General features: G+C 35.7%; 1 protein-coding gene across 2 annotated transcripts in view; it reads left to right on the top strand.

Annotated features, from left to right (window-relative positions):
- The window catches only part of LOC120769034 (zinc transporter 2), a 153,319-nt gene that overhangs the window by 87,197 nt on the left and 39,501 nt on the right, over positions 1–26,621 (top strand). For both annotated transcript variants that reach the window (XM_040095879.1, XM_040095880.1), the window contains one exon: positions 11,721–11,900. In XM_040095879.1, the coding sequence (XP_039951813.1) occupies positions 11,721–11,900 (180 nt within the window). The remainder of the gene's footprint in view (positions 1–11,720; positions 11,901–26,621) is intronic.

The raw sequence follows: 26,621 nt of genomic DNA on the forward strand, positions 1-26,621 counted from the left end.
TTGAGAAATTAAAAAAAAAAATTAGAGAAAAAATAAAATAAACAAAAAAATAAAAATGGAAACAAAACTTTAATTTAAAAAAAATAAAAAATAGCAGAAAGTTTAAAAAATTATAGTACGATAATTAAATTATTTAAAAAAGGATCAAATTTTAAAGTTATTAAATCCAAATATTAGAAAAAATTAATTAAATTAAACAAATTGAAATAAAATTAAAACCAGAAATTTGAAAAATTAAAAAATAAATTAAATAAATATTTAAAAAAAAAATAAAAAAATATTAATTAAAAAAATTACATTAAACTAAAAAGAAAGAAATTGTAAAATTATTAAATCCAAAAATTAAAACAAATTTATATAAATACTCGTATAAAACCACAAATTTAAAAAAAAAATTAATAAAAAGTTTAAAAAAAGTTAAATTCCGATCTTAAGAAAAATAAATTTTTAAACATATTAAAAAATTGAAAAATTAACAGAAAATTAAAAAAAATTTATTAAAATGACAACAAAATTTAAAAATATGAGCAATTTGAAAAATTATTGAATCTTAAAAAAATTATAAAAAAATTAAATAAAATTAAAATCAGAAACTTCAAACATTAAAAAAAATTAATAAAAATTAAAAATTATTCTGAAAACTAAAAAAAATAAAAGAAAATATACTAAATTAACAAAAAAGTTATATTAAGATTAAAAAAAAGAAATCCGAAAACTTTTCTAAACATCAAAAATGGCACCCTCCCACTCACGCTTTCATTTAGGCTCCCACCACACTTCCTCACATCACAGCCATGCAAATTGCCTGCTCTCTAACTGCAAAAACGTTGCATACTTCGCGGCGCATTGCCTGCATTTCGGCGCAAATTTGTTTGCAAAGTAAAATCGCAATAAAAGAAAGTAGCAAATTGACGCGCGAGTTAAGTCTCAAACAAATGTTGATGGCGTGAATAGTTTTCATTTACATACATATGTGTAAGTGTGTGTATGCCTACGCTTGCTTAAAATTCTGCGAAAATTGTGCCATTTCAATTTTCGTCTCATTTGAAGTCGCGCAATTTCGCGTTTTTTTAACGAAAATATGTTTTGCAGTCATTTGGAGGCGCCAAGGACTGTAAGCCACCCGCGACTGAGGACTGGCGTTTGATAGGGGCGCCTAAGTGAGCGCGCGCCTAAGTGAGCGCGCGCCTAAATGTATGCAAAGCTACATATGCAAATTTCACTTATTTTCTTTCAAACTTATCAACTTTTGCAAGCAGTCATTCCGTTACACATATACACCCACACACTTATACCGCACATCAGCGTTGATTACTTTCGCAAATACTTATTATTTGTGACGGCTGCTGAATGGCCATAAAGCGCTGCGACTGCCACTTTTCGAAATTTTTTTGGTGTTTAGAAAATTTTGTCTCACAAGTAATGTTAGTAAGTGTGTTTGCATGTATGTGTGAGTGTCTATGCAGATTAAAAGTTTTTGCCCGTTAATGCGCTGTGAGCTGATGATACAGTTTTGACAGCGGAAATGTGGTTTTTGTAAGCGTTGTTGCCTAACTCAACTGTCTAACTGTATTTTTAAGTGTGCATATGTGTATGTACATACATATGTATGTGTTTGCATGTCAAATTACGCAATTTGCGGTAAATAAAATGGTTTTGGAATTGCTTTTGGAATATTATAAAATCTTTTGTATTGTCTGACAGAGACAATTACATAATTATTTTGAAGATGAACAGTGAAAAAGTGGTGGAATGGCGGAGTAGCAAATAAGGGCATTGAACTTTTGAAAATTTAACGTTAGCTACACTTATGTCTGTATATACAAAATTAAGCATCCAAATACGGGTACACATACACAAATATATTTGAACAGTTCGAAAATTTGCCTGCGACCTTTTTACTTCTTAGGTATTAAAATCTAAAAAAAAAGTTATAAAAGGTTGCCACCTTTTTTGTTGATAAATTTTTCCATGAATTAGATTAAAGAAATACATTCTATTGACTTAAGTCATATGGAAAGTTTAAAGGTAGAGTTGTTATGTAACAGCGCTGCCACTTATTAAAAACAAGGTTGCCACTTGCTTTGATAATAAATTTTACTCTAAATTAGGTTTACAAAATCCATTCTTTCACTTAGTTCTTTTATAAAGTTTTACCTCAGATTTGTTATCAAACAGCGTTGCCACCTATTTCTTAAATATTTACGTTTTTGAGTTTTGATTATAAATTTTTGTATAAAATATGTTTAAAAAATGCAGTATATCAATGAAATTATATCAGCTCGTTTGGTAAGTTTTATTTTATGCTATCATATAATGGTGCTACCACCTACTTAAAAACATATTTAACTATCAAGTTCTTTTACTTTTAATTTGTTCTATAAAATATTAAAAAAAATTAAATTATATTGATATAATGATGAAAACCAATAGAAACATTTTATGGCGCTGCCACAAATTTGAAAACAATTTACCTATTTAAAACTCTTGATTAATCATTTTGTATAAAAAGATTAAGAAAATTGATGAAACCTCTTTCTGAACGTTTTAAAACGGCACAATTATTATTTGGCGTTGCCACCTATTTGAAAAATATTTACCTATTTACAAGCACACATTTTGATTAAAGATTAAAACAAATTGAAGAAAGCTCTCTTGGAACGTTTTATAACAAAACAATTATTTGATAGCGCTGCCAGCTATTTAAAAAAAAATTACCTTCTAAAAGCATTTGATTACAAAATTTCTATAAACAGATTAAAAAAAAATGTTATTGATGGAAGCGCATTTACAAACATTTTATGGTGCTGCCACCTTTTTAAAAAAATATTTACCTGCTAAAAACTTTTGATCCTTTTTTCTCTATAAAAAGATTATAAATATTGATGAAAGCTCTTTTGGTTGTATAACATTAAAATTAAATTACGGCGTTGCCACCTATTTAAAAAATGTTTTCCTACTAAAAACTTTTGAATAAAAATTTTCTATAAAAAGATTACAAAAAAATCTAGTAATGGGGGCTCATTTTTAATGTTATATAAATGGCTGGCGCTGCCAGCTATTAAAAAAATCATCATTTACCCATTTACAATTTTCGATTCTAAATTTTTCTATTAAATAAAAAATTTCAAAAAACCCATTATACTGACATGAGCATATTTCTAAAGTTATAAAACAGGACCAATTTTTTTTGGTGTTGCCGCCTATTTTAAAAATATTTTTTCTATTTAATAATTTTATTTTATTTTTTAACAGTAAACATATTGTATCGTATTTTTCAAAAATTTAAATGTTTTATTTGAACTTAAAATATTTAAATGGAGTTGCCACATTTACTAATTTTCTAAAAATTATTTTAGTATTTAAGTCTAAAATTTCAAATATATTACATTCAATAGATTAAGTGATTTTTCTTAATTAAAAACAGTTGAAAGAGGTTGCCACATATTTGTTTATAAGTTTTTTTTTATAAAAAAGTTCATTACATTGATCAAAACTCTTTTCGAAAGTGTCTTTAGTAGTGGAATTAGTAATTTTTTTTTAGTCGCCACCTATTTAAAAATAGGTTTTCTGTTTAAAAATTTTATAAACTTCGATACGTTAGTTTGTTTTTAAAAATTTAAATGTTTTCTTTGAACCAAAAATAACTAAATTTGGTTTATTTAGAGTTGCCACAGTTTCTTACTCTGTAAAAAATATTTTACCATTCGAAATTCAAATAAAATACAATTATCAATTATAGTTAGTGATTTTGTTACTAATATTCTGTCTTCCAAAAAACAAAAACCGATGAAATTGACACGTCTTTTTATTATACATTTTTCGACAGTTTTCTTACATTTTTTATACCCTAAATAGGGTATATTAAGTTTTTCACGAAGTTTGTAACACCCAGAAAGAAGCGCCGGAGACCCTATAAAGTATATATATAAATGATCAGTAAGTCGAGTCGATTTAGCGATGTCCGTCTGTCTGTCCGTCTGTCCGTCTCTCTGTCTGTCTGTATATATACGAACTAGTCCCTCAGTTTTTAAGATATCGTTTTGAAATTTTGCAAACGTCATTTGCTCTTCAAGAAGCTGCTCATTTGTCAGATCGGCCGATATCGGACCACTTTAACATATAGCTGCCATACAAACTGAACGATCGGAATCAAATACTTGTATGGAAAACTTTCACATTTGACAAGATATATTCACGAAATTTGGTACATATTATTTTCTAAAGCAATATGTAATCTCCGAAGAAATTGTTCAGATCGGTTGACTATAGCATATAGCTGCCATACAAATTGAACGATCGGAATCAAATGCTTGTATGGACAACTTTCACATTTGACAAAATATATTCACGAAATTTGGTATATATTATTTTTTAAAGCAACAATGTTATCTCCAAAGAAATGGTTCAGAACGTATTACTATAGCATATAGCTTCCATACAAACTGAACACATAGTTACTAACAGAAATGCACCTGTGAAGGGTATTTAGCGTCGGTGCAAACGAAGTTAACGTTTTTTCTTGTTTAAATTATTTTTTTTATTACTGCTTGGCTGTTCACTAGAAAGTTAATGAGCTTACTGGTTAGAACGAACTCTCATTTGACGCCTTCTGTTATTCCAAAAATTTTGGTCTTAAAGACTGTATTGTAGTTATTTGGTTTCTTGTTGCCTTTTGTGTATATTGGTAGAGAAGAACTCTATCTTTGTTTCATCTTTTGATCCATAAGGGAGTGAGCAGACAAAATTGGATTGGAGAGTAAAAATGAGGGCAAATTATTGAAAATTCTATAAAAATTCAAGCTAAATCCCGCTTAAGAGATATCATAGATAAAATAATTTTATAAAAATTTGTTTTTTGTTTTGGCTGAAATAAGCACTTCAGCTACACTTTACATTGTTGAAGCTCACAGTTTACTTAATCTAGTACTAATAAGAAGCCCCAGACTCAACTTAACCTATGGTTATTTTCAAGCCATCAACCTTTATTAATATGTTCCTGTAGTACAATTCATGATACCTTATAATACACCATTTTCTTTCATACAACTGTTGGCTCTGCTGCTCAACCTGCGCTCACTTCAACTCACGCTCGGTCTCCACCGCTTTATTCATGTCTTAATTTGCTAATTTTAATGCAAACATGTCTGCTCATATGTTCTCAGTTTAGAAAAAATTACTTCGCGCCATTCTGCCAGCAAAAGCAACTTATTTGCGCCGAAAAGTGTGCACAAGTTCGTAAGCTACTTGTTTACGAAAAATTGCTGCAACTCCGTGCAATGTGGCAGCGCGAATTCCTCTCAACTCATGGCAATGTGGTTGCGAAATTGTAAAGAAAACACAAAACAACAAAAAAATAAAAATATGCGAGACGTCCAAAAGAAATTTGCATTTGAAGCTAGCACGCCGCAAAGTATGCCATGCCGCTACTTAAATGTACGAAAAAATTGTGGGAAGAACATGCCAAATGGGCTGGGCGAACATTTCAGTGGCATTATTCAAAACGTCAACAGCCAACAAAGCTTTAGCATTTGGATACTCGGAGAACGGGCAGCTGACACCTGAAAGTTGGACAGACAGGGGTGGCAGGTATAAGGACGGCTGAATTTACTGGAATTTTTGGTGGTTTGGATATCAACTTTGAATATTTGACTGGCTGTCATTTGCCTTTTTGCACGTTTAAAAACAATTATTTTTTCTTTTTTGTTGCCATATTTTATGCTTTGCATTTATCAATTTTTATACCCTGAAGACGGTTTACTTTTAAGATTGATTAGAATATATACATACATATGTGCGAATTAGTCCTCCAATTTTTGTGATATCGTTATAAAATTTCTCATACGTTATTTTTTCCTCAGATGGCAGCTCTCTTGTCGGAACCGCCGATATAGGACAACTATAGCGTATAGCTGCCATGTAAACTGATCGATCAAAGTGAGGTTCTTGTTTGAAAAACTTTTTCATTTGTGAAGACATCTTCGTGAAATTTAGCATGAATTATTGCCCAAAACAGCGTTATATTATATGAAGAAATCTCTTAGATTGGACTATTATAGCATATAGCTGTCATGCAAACTGATCGATCCTAATCAAGTGCTTGTATGGAAAAATTGTTTATTTGTCAAGATACGTTCATCAAATTAGGCACAAATTGTTGTCAAAGGCAATACTATAATTACCGAAAAAATTGTACAGATCGGAACACCATAACTATAACTCGCATACAAATTCATCGATCCAAATCTAGGAAAAGATCTTTTCATACCGTTTAATGATATAAGAAATGCACCTGTGAAGCTATTACAACTTTTTCACAGTCGAAGTTACTGTTTTTCTTGTTTTTATATTACTTTGCACCTTAAAAAAAATATTATTGCCTACTTTTAGGCGCTTTGGTAATGAATTATTTCATTGACTGGTAAACAAGTGCATGCCTGTGGGCGTCAAGCATTCTTCACCAAGTTTTTCGCCTGTTTATGCATATACAATTTTTCATTGCACACTTTTAGGCGTTTTAGTAAAAAACTACTTTACAGCAAAGACAGCCAAAACTCAAATATAAAATTGTAGCAATTTAAATAAAATATGCTCAACAAAGCCAATATTTCAAGCGTCCGAGCACCTCAGTGGCATTATCGTCTCCACACCCCCAAACGGCGCTCCTTACCTGCAACAACACAGCATCACTTCATTATTCGGTTTCTCTCTGTTTACTGTGTATTTGCTTATTTGATTGCGTCAAATCACCAGAGAAATTACAGTTGCGAAATGTACAACCGTTTTATGACGATTCGGCTGCTCATTGTAGAGTGAGAGAGAGAGAGATAAGGGTGTGAGTCGGAGAAGGGAAAAGTGGCGAATATTGGTCTGGGGCCTGACTGGCAGACACAGTGAAAGCGTGTAATAAAACAAAGCGCGACCAAAATTACTCAACTCAACTGCAGGCTGTCTGCTGCTCTGACTACTCGGCGGCTGGAAAACCACAGAAAAACAACAAAAAAATAAACCAAAAAATGCTAACTTCAGCAAAATGTAACAACAAACATGCACATTACAACAACAAAGAGCAAAACAGTGTAAGCTGCAAAATCAGCATTGCTACAACATTAATTTCTGTCTATATGTGTGTGCGCGTGTAAGTGTGAGTCGTATTGGTTCTTGTTGCTGTTGTTGTGCGCCTGCAATGCCGGCTGTAGCCTAAAAACCAATCTCATTTTCATAAAATATTCAAAGGCACTTTGCGCTGAATTTCAGCCCGACTGCTGACTTTCCCTCTCACTCTCCAATCGCTGGACCAACCCAAACCAACCCAAAAAAAGTAGAAAAACCAACTTGAGTAGCTGCAGCAGTGTGTGAGCTAAAGAGAATAAGCCAAAAAAGAAATTAAGTCAATATTATGTTTTCTTTAATAGTTTGCTTGTGCGGAGTTTTTGTTGTTACTGTTTCACTTGCAGTGCCTTTTTGCCTTATACATACATATATGTACAGATGTATACTTCCTTGCTTGGCTGTAATTAATCGCTTAAAGTGGAGGAGATGCCTTAAGATTTTCGTTTTTCAAGTAAAAATTAATTTTTATGTGCAGAATATTTTTTCTACGTTCACTTTTTCTTAGTATTGAAACATTCCTAAACTAAAATCAGTTGCCGGTAGTACTCGTACTAAGCAGTACATTTTTAATTAAAAGTCGGTTTAAAATGACCTGAAACGTGAGTGCGATCTGTCAACCAGTTCGTTTACAGTAGCTGCTAAGTGGGTACACCTCAGAAGTGCGTTGCGATTTTTACAATGGATGAACGAACCAAGAATTTGACTAAAATTTGGTTTTTCTAACTAAATATCATGTGCGTAATCATTGCGAATGTTGGAAAAGGTTTATGGTGATTCAGTTTTATCAAACACCACAAGTATACGAGTAGTACAAAGCCTTCGAAGACGGTCGAGAGATCGTTAAAGACATTCCTCGTTCTAGACGGACTTCGAGCTCTGATCAACTGCTGAAAATCTTAAAACGTGAAGGATATGGTACTTGAAAATCGTAAGGCAAGTGTGAGAGATATGACATCTCTCGCGAGTCCGTTGGAATGATTTTGGGGGATATTTTGGGTATGAAACGCGTTGTTGCTCGACTCGTCTCGATAAAGCTGCTTCTTTTTTCAAAAAGATTACGTTTGTGACCGGATTTGAAGCCAAAAACGCAATGAATATCATCTCTCGAATCAGATTTGGCTTCGCGGGATGCTTTCTTATTCTCCAAGCTTAAATTGGGAACCCGTTCTGAGTCGATCGAAAAGATAAAACAAAAATCGCTGAAGGAGCTGAAGGCCATCCCAAAAAGTGCTTATGAAAAGTGTTTCGAGAACTGATGTTTCTGAACTGTTGTATTGATGAATAATTGAATTGCATCTTAGTTAAAATTTCCGGGTATATTTTGTCTCAATGTCGGCTTCTCAATTGCCCACTTAGCTCAAAGTAGCACCTGTTGGCCAAAGTGATTCTGCTTTGGATTTCATTGCTGATATGTTGTTGATGCTTGTTCCAGAAAGATGAAATTATCTACAACTTCGAAGTTATGACTTTCAGCAGTGACGTTAGAGCCTAATCGCGAGTGCGACGACTGTTTGTTTGATGACAGGAGATATTTCGTTTTGTCCTCGTTCATAACAAGACCCAAATGATTTGATTCTTTATCCAGTATGGAGAAAGCGGAACTTACCGCGCGGTTATTGAGGACAATAATATTAACATCATCAACGTACGTCAGCAGCTGTGTACTCTAATAGAAGATTGTACCTACTCTATTCTGCTATGCAGCTCGAATTATTTTCTCCAGGAGTAGATTGAAAAAATCACACGACAGGAAGTCGCCTTCGGAGAGGTCCTTCCTGATCCTGTTGGAGATCTTAATGTTGCTCAACGTCAACTTAGAAATACATATTAGCTTTTCGGATATACCGAACACAGGCATAGGGGCATAGAGACAGTCGCGCTGTCGAGGCTTTAAAATCAAGGAGGAGACTGTGTGCGTCGATTTTGATTTCACAGGCCTTTTCCAAGATATGGGCATGCAAAAATCTGGTCGATAGTAGATTCTTCAGTTCTAAAGCCACACTGATAAGGTTCACACAGTTTGTTGACGGTGGGCTTTAGTTTTCACACACTACGCTCGATAAGATCTTATCTGCGATATTAAGGCAATAGAAACTGGCTTGAATAAACTTTATTATTAGTGAGTACTGTAGATTTGAAATCGTTACAGAAATTATTAAGTTGAAAATATAGAATTTAATGTTTATTTATTATGTGTTGCCAATCTTTATAAAATAAAACAAGCCTAAGAAAGATTTTCAACTCTTAACTTTCCCAAATCTCTCTCTAATAATTTTTAGTTTGATGATTACGTGTTTTCTAAAATTTACTGCATTATTGAATATTTATCAACAGATGGTTGGGTTAGGTTCAAGAGAAGATGACACTTGGACTGATTCTGATCAGTTCATTGAGAAGACATAAAAATACTATAGTCATTAGAATTTACATGTCGGAAAAGAGTTTTGCTTCATTTAAAATCTACTAAGGCGTTTGATTTTTATCCTCCTCAGCTCAGCTGGATGTCACCAATACGACAATTTTTATTATAACCCATACAATTAGGGAATGGTTAACCTTGCTTAGCGTGAAGATTTCACTGAATCTCTTGTGATTGACTGTGATCTTTAAATCGCACAGAAACCGATAGCTTCACAGCGTTCTCGTCTTGACCAGAAAAAGCCAGATGCTGTTAATAGCGAGGTATGTACTCCTTGACCAGCCTCAAACGCACGTTTACTGAATTCAACACTGGTATTTTCGTTCTATTATCGATATGATGAGTCACTCCGCTAAAAGAAGTAGCGCTCTGGAACGGTATACCCTTTGATAGTTGCAACCTTGGCTTGAAAAACACTACAATAATCAGGAAGTCTGCAGGAGATTTTGATCATCAATCATCAAATCCCGTCAATACATACCTCCAACCTTCCTTCCAAGCCTTAAATAATCTGCTGTGAGCGCGTGCTCCACCTAATTGCGCAGCGATATTCTGTCGCAGAGAAGTCTGCTAAATCTGTCTGAAGCTGTTACTTATTCCTTTGGAAAATTGTTATTGAACGCTCTCTCGATATCTTTGATATCTGGGAGGGTTCTCTTGTATTCTTTTCTTGATGGTTTCCTTCAGCCAGGTCTTAACAGAGTCCAGGTCAGTTTCCTACCACCCTTACGATTAGTGTGCTGTACTCATGAGGAACGATTACTCAGTATATAACCCCATATTTGCCAGTCAATTAGCTTCTCGATAAAAAAGGGAAGCAACTTATTGGCCTAAAGACCTTTCAGTGATCGATAGATGACAACCGCCAAAAAATTTAATACCCTTTCTCTTAGTTTTATCATGCATTTTTTTGCAACTCTGGATTCTTAAAACATATCTCACCTTGCAGACATCTTAAATTTAAACTAAATTAAATAAAGTAAAGTAAAATAAAATAAAAATAAAATAAAATAAAATAAAATAAAATAAAATAAAATAAAATAAAATAAAATAAAATAAAATAAAATAAAATAAAATAAAATAAAATAAAATAAAATAAATTAAATTAAATTAAATTAAATTAAATTAAATTAAATTAATTAATAAGGTTTAAACTCAGAAGTGAGCTTATCTAATGAGTTTTGTTGAACTTTCAAAACTTCAACTCGAAGCTTTATAGAATATCTTCAGTGATATAATTTCTGGTATAAAGTTTTAGTCGGGTGGCAACGCTACTCATCAAGTCTCGTTTAACTTTAAGCTTTATTGAGCCTCTATAGATCAGATCTCTCTTTAGTGCGTTATTTATTTATACTAAAAAAATAAACCGGTGGCAACCCTATTTAAAATTTTAGTCGCAACTCTAAGCTATTCTGTACCCATTCAATTTGGGTATTTTTTTAATGCAGATAAATTTATATTTTTTAATAGAAATTTCTCAAACAAGTGGCAACCTTCTTAGTTCATTATTTTGAGCTTTCGCATATATCTCCGTATAATATGACACAAAATTTTTTTAACTTAAAGTTTGTAAACTGGTGGCAACCCTCTATTTTTTCTGTTCGCTTTTCACACAAAATTTTTTTAACTGAAGAGTTCAAACAGGGGGCAACCCCACAATTTCTCTATTTTGAAGCATATTATTCCGAATATTACAAAAGTATGTAACTTCCTTCGAACCTCAGTTTTGTGACATTAATTTTTTTCAACTGAAACTTTTCAAAGAGGTGGCAACCCTCAATTTTCTCTGCTTTGATTACACTGAAGAATTCAAAATGTATAAATTCAAAATGTATAAATTCAAAATTTCAACCTTCATTTTTGTGACACTTGGCATACTACCAGGGTGACGGAATTTCGTTACGTAACGCAATTTCGTTGCGGCCGCCCGATTTAGCGACCGCATTTTCAAAAGTATCATTTGAACATTTTTCTCGAAATATCACAAAAATAAGTAATTTACTCATGCATTATATGCCATTAGGCGCTGCGATCTCGATGTGTGTTAACCACAGCGTAATTACCTTAACGAATCTAATTTCCTCTGCTAATATACTTTTTCGCATTTCTCCATCCGCAACACGTTTCACTTACCTTTTCATATTTATTTGCACTGAATAAATATTTTTTCTTCTTCTCTCTCTTACAGCATGTCCTTCGGCTGGTATCGCGCCGAGGTTATCGGCGCCATGGCCTCGGTCGTGATGATTTGGGTCATTACCGCCATACTCGTTTGGTTGGCCGTGCAGCGTTTGATTAATCGCGATTTTGAAGTGAACGCCAAGATTATGCTGATTACATCTGGTTTAGCGATTTTGGTTAATTTGATGTAAGTACCCAATGCTACTCATGCACAACAACAACAACAACAACATGAATAAATTAATAAGCGCGCGTATAACTAACTAATATGATTATGTGTGCTTGAGTGGTTGTTGTTGTTGTTTTTTGTTGCGATTGTTGTTACGGTGGTTGTCGTTGTTATGGTTGTTATTGTTATTGTACGCATATTGTTGCGGTGGCATTGGCCATGAATTATTTAATTGTATGTTAAGTAGTTAAGTAGTTAAGCATCGTGTATTAAGTGTTAAGTGTAGCCGGAAATTAATTGTACATTTACGCAAGCACTTAATTATGTCGGGGATAAGTCTAATTACAGTTCTATTGGCGAGACGAAGCAACAGTTCTTCTTGCTGCCTTTTATTAAATAATTTATTGCGTTTGTTCGCCTGTAAGTAGATAGCGCATTAGAGTTATAGCCGCTGCGCGCCTAAAACTGCGACGTAGAATTTTTCTGTGGCAACCCTGGCATGTCTATCAATGACGGCCGTTAAATCGCTTGATTTGTGTTTCTACTCTTTGCTGACTTCGGTTTCGCCACTTTCCAGCTTTTCCTTTCCTTCAATTGCTGACATATCGCGCTTCTTGACGGCCTACTTTCTAGCCGCTGTATGTTTGATCTCGCTTGGTCGTTGGTCTTTGTCAACAGCGGTAGTTTCGCGCACATATTTTCTTCACTTTTAAGCCGCGTTGATTCTCAGCTGTGCCATTAACGGAAATTGTTGCCTACATTTTGGCGTGTGTAATCTCAAGGCTGAAAGTTTGAATGAAGGCTGTTGCTGTTTTGTTCAAATAGGAACATAAATATAGTATACAATGGTAGTTTGAAGAAATTATATAGCATTCTTCGTCGAAGAAGTGTTTCTTGGAAAGGTTTGTCATAGAACTTTAAACCATTAGTCATAGTGGCACTAACTATTCTAAGCCTTCAGTTTCTCAAAGTACTACTGACGGAAAAAAATGCGAGATCTTTGAGTCTCTTGGTCTAACAGTGCTTAAATTTAACTGGTTTCTTCGCAGACAAAGTCAATGACATCGCTTTCTTCCAGAGTCTTTTTTACCTTCGCATTAACACAAAGTCATTCCAAATACTTTTATACCTAAACCATCAATACAACTTCAATATATAACAAAAATATGTTTGGCTATGAAGAGCATAAGCGGAAGCTTAGTTTAGATATCTTGGAAGTAAACCATAAACGTTTAAATATTTGGTAGTCGAAGAGTATTTTCGTAATTCGTATTTCGTTTTTTTTTTGTTAAATAGTTCAAACCCTTTTGATGATGAATGTTAAGTTCCTGAGCGATGTCATGGCTGCTCATGTGACAGTCCTGGGCAATCGTTTCCATAATTTTGAAACACTGTTGTAGCGGCTGAAAAAAGTTCTCTAACAACGCTTAGAAACGCTTGTCCCCATTAACAAAAAACTGGGACAGTCGATTTTAACAAGCTTATCTTCAGCTGATTTTTTTCACCAGTGACGAGTGGAAGTCATTTAGTCCGAGATCTGATCTACAAGGAAAATACATAAGAACCTCCTAACTAAGCTCAAAGAGCTTCGGTTAAGTGACTAACGATGTGTATGGTCTGACCTTGCCCTGATGGAACACTGTTCCTTCATTATTGGCCAAAGGTGACCTCTCCTGGCTGATAGCTTACTTCAGAAGGTATAATTGCTGACAGTTCAGGTCCGTATTAAAAACTTGGCCGTAAGGGAGAACATAAAATGTTTAAGATTATAGACTCTTGGATATCGCTTTCTTTGCATAAGAATATCCCACCCAAGTTCCCAGAGCTTCTGGTGGATCACTATCGATGTAAATGGTCTGGCGTTGTCCAGTCGAAAACAATTTTCTCCATTATTGGCCAAAGCTGGCGGCTTTTGAGTGATTTCTTACTTCAGAAGACATAATTACTGACAGTTCAGATCCGTATTAAGAGCTCGGCCGAAGTAGAGCAGCGCTTAGTGGATGAATCCTTGCCAAACCTATTGAGTACATAGAAAACGTTTTCAGATCTTTAGTCTTGGCTCAGTCTTCGTCAGTACTGTTCCGCCGTCATCCTACTATGATCATATTTGCTCGACGTTGTCGTAAGCAAAATGGCTTGATTTGCGATTCAGCACCGATGCGAGGAAGAAAATTCGTAACAGAGGATTTCGCGAGGACTCGTGTGGGATCCTTTTGCATCATACTTACTTCCTGGAGAGTCGAGACAGCGATTACATGTCTGTTGGACTCCACCATTTCTCTTCGCAGATGAAGTCCATAAAACGTTTGTGATTATTGACTCTTGATTTCTATTAGCGATATTTCGCCTTCTAGTGCCGGGTGTATCTCTGACATCAAAATTCTCCGAATTGGACGAAACCAAATTACTCCTGATTGAGTTCTACAGTCTGACCGACAGCCTTATTTTCAGCCACTTAATTCACATTTTCATTTTCCATTTTTGAAGCCTGCTCAAAGAATACTCAGCCAAGGCATCACCAAGTTGTCTGAGACGATTTTATAAGTACAAAATTTTGCCTCTTTAACGAAACGATCGCACTTGTACAGCTCGATGTGCAGACTACTAAAAATCTTTATATCTAAAACTTGCACAGTGTACACTCCTCAAGGTATGCTAAAAGATTTCTAGATTCTGATCTTGCCTGTGAAAAATAGTATGACATGGTGATAATTAAAGCAGATCCCACTTCTTATAATAATTTGAATAAAATCGTTTCAGGTCTTTCTCTAGCTCACATTTGACGCTTACTAAGTCCTAATATATACCAATTCTGACTTCCTCAAATATGAAACTTATAGTTTTAAAGTTATGTATGCAAAGTTTATATTATATATTTATAGTCCACCATTAGATTTAACTTAAAAGCACAAGCAGTTTTGTTGCCAAAACTTTCAAGAACAATTTGCGCCTAAGAGTATGCATCATATAAAATTATGAAATGCCAAGCTGCCGGTGAAAAATATGTTTTGGCATCACAAAAGATTAAAAATATTTTCCTTTTTCTGGAAAAATTAGAATTATTCGCCTAAAAGTATGCAGTAAATGTAACAAAATGACCTCAATTGTGCTGTTACAATTTGCAGCTCACATTAGAAGTGCCAAAAAATCAGTTAAATCACTGTCAGCTTGCGAAAACATTTAGTTTGTCATTAGCATTATTCACTACGCCTAAAAGTAGGCAACGTAACTGTCGAAAGCATGCTGAAAAGTACATAAAACACATCACAATCACTCAGCACCATTTCCACCGCATTATTGTATATGCCAAACAAACAAACAAGAGTTAAAACAACAACAAACACGCTGAATGCTATAAGAGGTGACAATGCGTCTAATGAGCAGCATATCGGCCAAATCTAGCCAAACCAAAGCTGGCAAGGAAATGCGAGGCAAACAAGTGAATCGACAGTGAAAATATTGCCGCCGCAATAACGGTACAGGATGTGCAAAGATGTTGGCAGATCGGCAAGAGCACACACACACATACACAAATATGACTATACATGTCAACACAAACCAACAACCACAAGAGTAAACAATTGCGGTGAGCAAACAAGCAGCAAAAAAGGAAATAACAGCAAACTTACAAGCAATTTGGCAAAAAAAATTGAGTGTGTGTGTTTTCATGTTTGTGTGCGAGTCTGTGAGTTAGATTTGGCATGGCATCAGCGGAGGCAGACAATACACAATTTCCGTTTCCGTTTTTCATTATGTGGCAACAACGTCAGAGTTGACAGCGCCTGCCAAACCGTTTAACTGACCCCTCCACCCCTCGCCACTTGGCAGTGTTTTCGCTTTTGCTCAGCCACCTGCACACCTGTGTATGTGTATGTGTGTATAGCGTTGTCGCTGGAGCTTCGCTAGCCAATTTTTACACTTTTCCAACAACAATAACTGCTGAACCATTTTTCATTTGTTTACCTGCCTTTGTTCCTTTTAAACGTTTATGTGTGAGTGTGTGTATTAAATTCCCCATTGACGCCTCAGTGAGCTGGTTAGTGCCAGGCAGCAATCAGTCGTGCCACTCGCCGGTTGAGATGCTGTCATAGCAATGGTGTTGCCACGAAATTACGCAAACAATCCAATTTGGCTTTCTTCTGGTTCCAAACATATAGAAATTTTGCAGTTACTTTACAGACTTATTATAGATATGAACTGGAGGGCTTCATTTTGGAGCTGTGCATTCTTACATAACTTGAATATGGAATATGATTTTTCTTACCGCAGCTGCATGTATTTTCTTTGGAAAGATTTTAAGTCTTATGTCAATAAATATTGCTGAGGTTGGCACACAGATCTCACTTACCGACCCTGACTTTCCCTGTGGGTCGGTTGAAATATGAAAAAAAAGTTATCTGGCAGATCTAGCTTTCAAAGCCTTGCTGCTCATAGTACCCGTGAACATTTTCGGAAGATATATGACATATATATATATCGCATTCGATGGAACGATGAGACAGCGGCTACGCTGGCTAGGTCATATTGTCCGAATGGACGAAAACACTCCAGTTCTGAAAGTATTCGACGCAGTACCCGCCGGGGGAAGCAGAGGAAGAGGAGAACTTCCACTCCGTTGGAAGGACCGGGTGGAGAAAGGCCTGGATACGCTTGGAATATTCAATTGGCGCCACGTAGCGAAAAGAAGAAACGACTGGCGCGCTGTTGTTAACTCGGCTATAATCGCATAAGCGGTGTCTACGTGTCAATTAAGAAGAAGAAGAAGATATGACCGCGAAAATTGTTTTCACAATCTGAGAAATTGGGCACATAGCTAGCTAAGAGCCCGAATTCCGCACTCTGGAATGGTTTTGATTTCTTTCCAAAATATTTTGATCAACATGGTACCTTCTGTTGAGGTGTGAGTGCTATTCTGCTCTAAGCAGAAGCAAGAACATAAACTTTCTAGTGGATTGCCAGGTGACAATTAAGGCCATCCGTAGTGCCAATACAAAGTCTCATTGCATTAGGTTATGCAAGAGAGCAACTAATAGACTTTGAGCAGGAGACACAGTTAATATTACCAGGGAGCCTGGGCATATAAGAACAGAACGAAATGAAAACGCAGACGAGCTGGCCCGCCCAGGTCAGCTGGATACACAACCTCCACAAGCTTTCCCAGGCCTTTCAACTCCTTCAAGGGTTGTTTGAAGCAGTAGACCCTTGAGGAACACCGCAGGTCTTGGAACACAAGCAAATACAAGGCATAAAAAAGTTACTTTAGAAAAGGGAATCTCAGGGGTTATCACCGGGAACCTACCTTAAGTTTTAAGATTCCAATTAGAGAATCCCAAAAGGGAAGAATCGATTCGGCGGAATGGAGGGTAGACGCATGTGGTCCGGAGTCTGCGTATCCTTTTTTTAATTAACCATCCAACAGGACCCCGAGTCAGTATTTTCTTAGCTGACTTATCTTCGCTGGCTCCAGGCGAGCTCGGTAAGCGCTGGTCAGATAAGTACTAGCAACTGTGCAATTGTAAGGTTCTACTGTCCCAGGTTGAATCTTATGAAGTCTAGGGAGTTTCTCACTGTCAGAAAAGTTTACCGGTCAATAGCACTAGGAGTTTTAACTGGCTACTGTCCGATCGCGATTGATTCTGCTTTAAAAATTTTACCGAATCTCAGTTGCATAAGCCGCTTGGATAAGGAAACAAAGCATCTCAACACTTCCTTTTTGAATCTCCCACTTTTGCCAGGTTTTGCCAGATCAAGTAAGAAAGAACACATACTTTTAGGTGAAATAGCGGAATCAGAAATAAAGTACTTAAACAGATTATAAGACCGTCTTATAATTTTTTACATACAAAACCTGTTATCTTTCAGTTTGCTTGTGGTACATTTTTTGAACTCCGCATTGTTTTCACTAAAAATACCAAGACATTTTCCACATCAACTCTCAGAAGATTTTTTTTTTGCGAAACTTTTGCGCTTCTGACAAACAGTACGGTAAAAAAGTGGTAAAAGAAGCGATTTCATATCTCACTATAAAAGCAGAAATCTCTTACTCTACTTTTATAAATTATACTACCACTTCGGTTCTGCCGATATTGGATGGGAATGACCAGAATATGTGAGGAGACATAAATATTTTTGACTTAAGAATCTAGTCAGAATTTCTAACCAAAATTAAAGTTTGGCGAAATATTTAAAAAAGTTTTGCTTTACCTCCTCTCTTATCACTATGCCGATTGACGAAGCTTACTTGAGCGAATAAATGCGAAGCAAAAACTCACTCTAATTGCTTTTGTCGTTTACTGTATCGCATTGTTTAGCACTTGTTTTATGTACATATGTATAATATATAGCACGGTTCAGAGAAATGAGTTTTCTGAAAAACTTTAAATTGAAGAAGTTTGTTTGTGGCAAATTCAATTTGAGCGAATCTTTTCGAAAGTAAATTATTTTTTTTTTTGGAGAAGAGGGAAATAATATTTCCTGACATAGCATTATTTTCTGATCTCTAGTAAAAACTATGAACTATTTTCTAATCTTGCTAACCATGCTCATATTTACTACTCACGTCGTTTCTTTCTGGTCCATGAATCTCATTTCTCTTACGTTACTTTTGTCAGTTATTTGTGTTTATTTTCATATTATACTGTTCAGCTTTGTTCTATTTTTATCCCTTAGGTGATAAGTTGTATAACATATGTTTTTGTTTGCAATTTTTTTAATAATTTAGCTCGTTCTGTTTCCGATCATTCCGTTTATATTTAGGTTCCTTTAACAGCTAAAGTTTAGCTTGTTTGGTGTGATCGATATAGCTTGCGAGACTTATCCATTCTTAGAGTTAATTTTAATGTTTATGTAGTTCCCTATGTACCATACCGTTCCGTATTATTTCGTTTCATAGATCGCATAGTTGCGTCAGTTTCCTATAACCCATGCGCTATCTAGTGATTTTTGACACCTTGCAGACCATAGTATTCATTTCAAGACTCTCCTTTGTAATTTATTTTCAAGAGCAATTTGTTAGCTACAAAGTTATAGCGCTTTGTTCCCTTAACATATTTTAACAATTTTGAAAAATATCGTTTTTATTCCGTTATTAATGTGCTAATATACACTTATTCTAATATTCAAGGTCTTAACTCGAAAGCAATTTTGTCTTTCTACCAGCCTCTTTTATCGCTTTAATTTTAAATTAGGTTGCTTTAGTATTTTTAGTATGTAAATACTTATTATTTTCATTATTTTTTAGCGTTGTGATTCCAAACGTTATGTTCTATTCCATTTCGTTTCTACAAAATAAATTAATTTCAGTTCAGTAACCATTCCACTGCATTTAATACCAATCTGATTCCAATCGTTCCATTCCATTCCAATTTGTTTCTACAAAATAAATTAATTTCAGTTCAGTAACCATTCCACTGCATTTAATACCAATCTGATTCCAATCGTTCCATTCCATTCCATTTCGTTTCTTATATTAATTTTATATAAGTAACCATGACATTCCATTGTATACCATTCTGATTCCAAACGTTTTGTTCCACTCCATTATGTTTCTACAAAATATATAAGTTTTGCCATTCCGTACCAGTTTTGGGCGTTCTAGTTCGAAACGTTCGGTTCCATTCCATGTCGTTTTAACAAAATATATAATTTCAGTTAAGTAACCATTCCATTATACATCGTTCTTATTCTAATCGTTCCGTTCTATTTCATATCTTTTCTACAAAATATATTAATTTCAGTAAAGTAAGCATTTCATTCCATATTACATCGTTCTGGTTGCAAACGTTCAGTTCAAATCCATTTCGTGATTCCAAACGTTATGTTTCATTCCATTTCATTTCAATAAAAGGTATGAATTTCAGTTAAGTTACCATTCCATACCATTTTATAAAGTTCTGGTTCCAAACATTTCCCTCTATTCCATTCCTTTTTACACAATCCTCAGCTTATGGCGTTCTTATTCCAAACGTTCCGTTCCATTCTATTTCGTTTCTAAGCAAATTTTGACTTTCACGTCTCTAAATATTGTTTGACTCAAACGAATTTTTTGATGATTATTATTTTTCTTCGTTTAATTCCGTTCCGGTTTAGTTAATTGCTCTCATTTTCATAACATTCTCCGTATCTGCGGTGTCTACCTAATCTATGTATCTTTCAATGCGAGCGTGACTCCTTTAAATTTCCCAAAAATTTTGCAAACGCGCGTGTCAAACACGAAACACGTGCCACATCAGTCATTAGTTGGCTGAAAATCGCCGCCAACACGTTCTTAAGCTAACAATTTCTCAAAGTCAGCATTTGCTATTTTTGGTGCTCCTCATATTTCGTTTGTGGCAAAAAGTTGGCGTTTTTTCGCGGCCGTCGACTTTGAGTTGTGTGTGTGAAATAAGTGGACGTGAGGAACACTTGTTTTTTATGCCCTGAACAGGGTGTATTAAGTTCGACAAGTGAAGTTTGTAACACCCAGAAGCAAACGTCGAAGACCATATGTGATATATGTTTATGTATGTGTAAAAATTATCAGCGTCACGAACTGAGTCGACTTAATTAGATCTGTATATATGCAAATTAGTCCCTCAGTTTTTGAGGATACAATCTCCCAAAAAATTGTTCAGATCGGACTACTATAGCATATAGCTGCCATACAAACTGATCGATAAAAATCGTGATAAATTCCTTTTTATACACTTTATGCAATAAGAAATGAAGTGTGAAGGGTATAATAGGGTAAACAAGTTTGGCTTTTTTGGTTTATTTTTTAGTATACCGTTATGCGCTTTTAGTTCTAAGTGTGTATTTCAAAGCCGTCAGCAATTAAGCTGCAAAAGTGAAGCACGAGCGATTTCCGCCATTTCCTTTTCCACCTTCCGTCTGGCTAACGGCAAGTCAGCGCGCTACGTTCGTTTACTCACTTACACAAACGCCGTTAGCCGTTGAAGAGCTGCTGTCACTCGCCGTAGCTGACCGATTGTTTGCTTTTTATATATTAATTTTTTTTTATTTACAATTTGTAGTTCTTTCTACGTTTTTCCGCGCCGTTCATTGCCACATCTCGACTTACGTTTTAATGGCCGCACACATACACACACACACATTAGTGGATGCATTTTCACACATCGTGCGGCAGGCAATGAAGCCTTAAAGTATTTTTCTTCTTGCCAACCATAGCGATCGTTGCTCTTTGACTCACACACAGACACACATACATAGAGACGCGCTTGATTGCGAAAGCTTTTCATCGATTTCCTCTGCATATGTGTGTGTGTGCTGCCGCGCCGCCATATCCTCTTTCGCTGTAAACTATTTACGCTCAATATAAATGACTGTTGACCGCCGCCGCCACGTTCAGACCGTAAGATGACCAATATGCCATTTGTTGTTGTTGTTGTTGTTGTTGTGTGCTTCATTGAGTCCATTGCCGGTTACAAGTTGCAGGTTACTTGGTGGTTACACGCTTCGTTGACGCTATTTGTTGGCGTTTCGTAATGACTATGACTGTCGGCGGCGCGCACACATGCACATACTTATACACAGATACACGCACACACTCAGACCAAACACGTATATAAGCAAACATAAAAAATGTTTCGTAATTTTTAATGCGCGCAACGTGTTGGCCTTCGCTGTCGTCACGAGTTGCAGGCACACCACACTTATTGTTGTTGTAATGTTTATTGTTATTGTTGGCGTATTTTATATGCTCATCAGCGCATATTGGCCGGTGTTGTCGCAGGAAATCGGAGCGCAATGAAGCGGTTATTTACAGTTCCGTCCAACTAGTGTCGGCTCGTTAGTGTTGGCGACTTGTCTCACACATACACCTACATCAAAGAGAAAAAATGTTGACGTCGACTGCACTGAAGCTATAATACCCTTTACAGGTGTATGTATTTAGCCTAAATGGTTATAAAAAAAATTTATATCGCTTTGTATCGATCAGTTTGTATAGCAGCTATATGCTATAGTGATCCGATCTGAACAATTTGCCTGAAAATTGTAGTGCTGCTTCAAGGAATAACTCATGTAAAATTTGGTAAAGATATCTCTCCAAATAAAAACGTTTTCCATACAAGAACTTGAGTTTGATCGGTCAGTTTGTATGGCAGCTATATGCTATAGTTGTCCGATCTGAACAATTTGCTTGGAAAATGTTTTGATGCATTGGAATATAATTTGTATGAGATTTCGTGAAAATATCTGCTCAAATAAAAAAGTTTTCCCTACAAAGACTTAAGCTTGATCGTTCAGTTTGTATGGTAGCTTTATTTTATAGTGGTCCGATACTGGCGATTCCGACAAATGAGTAGCTTATTAGGGAAAAAAGAGCATGTAAAAAATTTGGAATCGATATCTTAGAAACTGTGGGAGTTGTTCGTGTATATACCCGGTGAGAGGGACTTGGTTAAATCGACTCAGCTCGTCATACTGATCATTTATATATGTATAGACCTTATAAAGTATCTGGAGTTTCTTACTGGGCGTAACAAATGTAATTGAAGTCGTAATATAAACTGTTAAGGGTATAAAAAATTACTCTCAGATCTACACATATACATAACACTCTATCTGTATGTACATATAAAAGATATAAATACACACTCACACATATAGTTCTTCCAGTCGTTTTATGTACTCTTATTTCACTATATTTTACACAATTTCTAGCCATTACAATATTCTTGTTGTTTTTGTTATTGCCGCTGTCATTGTCATTTACCGTCCGCCAGAATAAGAAGTTCCGTGCGCATGTCTCTGTGATTTAATTGACAGGAACATAAATATTAGCGCAGGTCAGCGTACAAACGAGTTGAGCAAATGATTTTGTTTGCGCGCATCCCTTTCAGGAGCTTTCTTGCCCCAGAGGAGAGAATCGTTCGACTGTCTGTTGTGATTGCAGCTTCTCGGCCTCTGTCCTTCGTTGTGGTTGTTGATGTTTGCTTTTTGCACAGAGGCAGGCGCGTATTCTGGCTGCAACAAGATAGTGGTCCAATTCAATGTTAGGATTTCGGAGCGTGCGCACGTCTGGAGACGTGACTTTCGTCTATCACAACATAATCGATCCAGAGAGTGCAAAGTAGCTTGATGAATTTTCTTGTGCTGGAATCTAATACTATGGACAACCATATTTCGGGCCCCGTCGAAATCGATCAGCCTCAACCCATTTGGGGAAGTTTCATCATGGAGGCGAATTTACGGACCGTTGTGTCAAAGATATATTTTTTGACCACCCTAACGTTAAAGTCACCAAGCACAATTTTGACATCGTCGTGAGAGCAGCTCTCGTCGGTTCGCTCCAAGAGCTCATAGAAGACATTCTTGGTCACATCGTCCTTCTCTTCCGTCGTGGCGTGGGCGCAAATCAGCGATATGGTAAAAAACTTCGCTTTGATGCGGATTATGGCTAGACATTTATTCGCCGTGGTGAATTCTGGGACTCGACCGTAGAGTCCCTCTTTCAACATGAATCACACTCCGAGTTTGCGCTCTTTAATATGGCCACTGTAGTAAATGTCACAAGGATCCATTTGACTAGGTCCTTGTCCCGTCCATCGTAAATCTTGGACGACGGTGATGTCGGACTTTACTCTCACGAGGACATTAACGGGCTGAGCAGCAGCACCTGTACTTTCCCAATTAAGGGATGCCCTTAAATCAAAAGGGGTCTCTCAAGGAACTCTTTTCATTGCAGGAGTTTTTTACGTGGTGGGTGCCAAACTCAGCACACAACCTTGGAAAGGAGTACATTGCCTTCTCACTTTAGCTTACCTTCAAACGACTGTTTTTTGTATAACCAGAAAAATATTTGGTCTAAGACTGAAAGTCGTGAGCTGCTTAAGCCATATATAAAAGAATCGTTTCTGTCCACTACTAAGTGAAAGGCGCTCAGAGAACTTTCCTCACCTCCGTGAACTTGTACACATGGCTCTATTCTCTTGCATCGGGAATTGCTAGAATTAATTAAACAGACTTATTTTTTTATATTTTTCTAAACGCATTTGGATCAACATTGGCTCGGACTGGACCACTTTCTTGCGCGCGCAAACAGAATCAATAAAAAATATTTTTCTGTTATGGTAAAGTTTTTTCTAATTTCGTCGTGTCTTCCCCTTACAGTTTATTTCAATATTTTGTAGCTCCCGAAAACATCGAATGTAATTTCCATGACCTCATACGCTCATGATTGTGAGGTATTGACGATAGACATTGAAGTTGATGACGTGTGTTCAAAACTAAACAAAATTTTCACCGAACTGTCCTGTTTCTTCTCTGTAAGGAGTCTGACACTCTCCCCTCACTAAAACCATAGCGACCAATTTTAAAAACTGAAAAATACCAACTGGATCTTAATATCAGAGTCGATGGCACAATAATATGAAAGTTGACTGCATTAAAATTTATATTGTCAACGAGCCAAATATTTCAGGCGTTACTTTTGATAGCCTGTGATTATTATCAAAGTCAGTGTCAGGGCATTGTTATCCGTGCGACTATTGGATGCTTTCTATCGAACATCTATGTAGTGAGGTTAAAGTATGAAATGCACTTATCTTCAAGCAGCTTAACTTGTGATGTTGTCGTGGATATTTATGTATGATCAACAAAATATTGAAGTTCATTGATAATTATTTGATTTTCTTGACTCTCACAATAATTGTTGAGATTAGATGCTAACTTCGTCGTCTGTATATGTACATATATATGCAATCTCCTTCTCTATTTTACTCACTCATACTTCTTACCACCCACGATCACTAGTTTGACTATATACCTATGCAAGTCGAACTCCCCCCAATATCGACCCCATACCTCTTTTCTATCGCCTCCTGTACAAGTTTGCTGTTTTAACTATCTCTTTACTCTCTTTAGATTTGCTTAAGTCCTTATCTATTACTCTATTTATAACCTCATTTTACTCAGATTCGATTAGGAAAGGTTCTGAAATTAAATAACGTAGTACTCTTCGAAGGTCGATTCTACATACTTAAGGATTCCCTAGTTAGTTATTGAGTAATTCATTAAAAATGTTCCTGTTTGCAACTCTTATTCTCTCATCATTACTATTAATTTCTCTTTTATAAATAGTAGTGTAAATTGAGTACATATATTTTTAAAACAATTTATTTGTAGAAAATCAGTTTCTGAAACTATCTGCAGAAAGCGATCGGGATCTGTGTTCAGTGCTTAAGGCCAAAAAGCTCATGGATAATTTTTTACTTTTTTCTTCTTCTTCAAAAATAATGAAACTTTCTGCCTCTCTAAAGAGAAACCAAGTTCATACCCCTCTGTCAACTCCTCAATAAGCATGTTGCATATGCTCGTACGTCACCTCGTTGTCCAACTCGTTTACTCTTCGCACAACAAAAAAAAATTTATTGTTCAAGTGCCTCATTTGCCACTGTTCACTCATACGTGTTTTGTGTGAACTATGTGTTGTTGTGTTATTGTTGCAATGGCAATATTTCCTTTGTGGCACGTGAATGAAGTAAGAAGTTTTATTTTTTGTTTTTTGTTTTTCTGTTTCGCCTCAACGACCTGCACTTAAGCGAAAACACAAGCAACGTAGCGTAATGCAATGTAATGAAGTGAAGGAGCGTGCAAGGAGCGAAGACCCGCTAAAAGTGCAAAGGTTGGTGAGTAGAGAGCGTGAGCGAGAGAGAATGAGGCGACGTCCAAGTGAAGGGTAAAGGTTGCAGCGTAATTAACTGACAACTTTGAATTACCCAACTATTTACGAGAGGACATTGAAATGCGCTCGAAAATGCGTTTCTTTCGAAAAATCAAAAGAATGAGGATGAAGAATGGAACGAAGTGCACGGAGGTAGGAAGAAAAAGTACTTTACGTTTTAATAGAACTTGCGACTCCACTGAGCTATTAAGCGTGTAATGAGATGGATGTTTTTTTCCTGACGGACTTAAGTGGGTATTTCTATGAAAAGGAAAAGAGGAGAAAGAATATGCGGTGATCTGAAAGATGCTTAAGCATTATGTGAGATCTTTTTGGCATTTTCAACAGCAAATTCGGCTTTCGACTGTTTGGTAGGCAATTGGAGGGAATATATTTTAAAATTTTGCGGTCAAGAAGCTTTTGTAGGAAGTTATAGAGTAGTTTTTTAGAAAGATATGGAATCGATATTTGTGCTGGTGTAGGTACTGATATGATATTGGTAGTGGTAGTGGTATTGGTATTGGTATTGATATTGATATTGGTATTGGTATTGGTATTGGTATTGGTATTGGTATTGGTGTTGGTATTGTTATTGGTGTTAGTATTGGTATTGCTATTGGTATTGGTGTTAGTGTTGGTATTGATATTGTGATTGGTATTAATATTAATATTGGTAATGGTATTGGTCTTGGAATTCGTTCGGTATTGGTATTAGTATTGGTATTGGTATTGTGATTGGTTTTGATATTAATATTGGTAATGGTATTGGTATTCGAATTGGTATTATTTCTGGTATTGGTATTGGTATTGGTATTGGTATTGGTACTGGTACTGGTAATGGTTTTGATTTTGGCTTTGGTATTGGTATTGTTATTGGTACTTATATTAATATCGCCATTGACCTTGGTATTGTATTGGTATTTGTATAAGTATTGGTATTGGTACTGGTACTGGTAGTGGTATTGATATTGATATCGATACTGTTATTAGTAATGGTATTGGCATTAGATTGAGTTAATAGTAGAAATTCTAACTGATCTGTAAAAAGTGAAATTAAAAACCAAAGTAAATAAAAA

Source organism: Bactrocera tryoni, chromosome 2, assembly GCF_016617805.1.
Source record: "Bactrocera tryoni isolate S06 chromosome 2, CSIRO_BtryS06_freeze2, whole genome shotgun sequence".
In the NCBI taxonomy this organism is placed as follows: Eukaryota; Metazoa; Arthropoda; class Insecta; order Diptera; family Tephritidae; genus Bactrocera; species Bactrocera tryoni.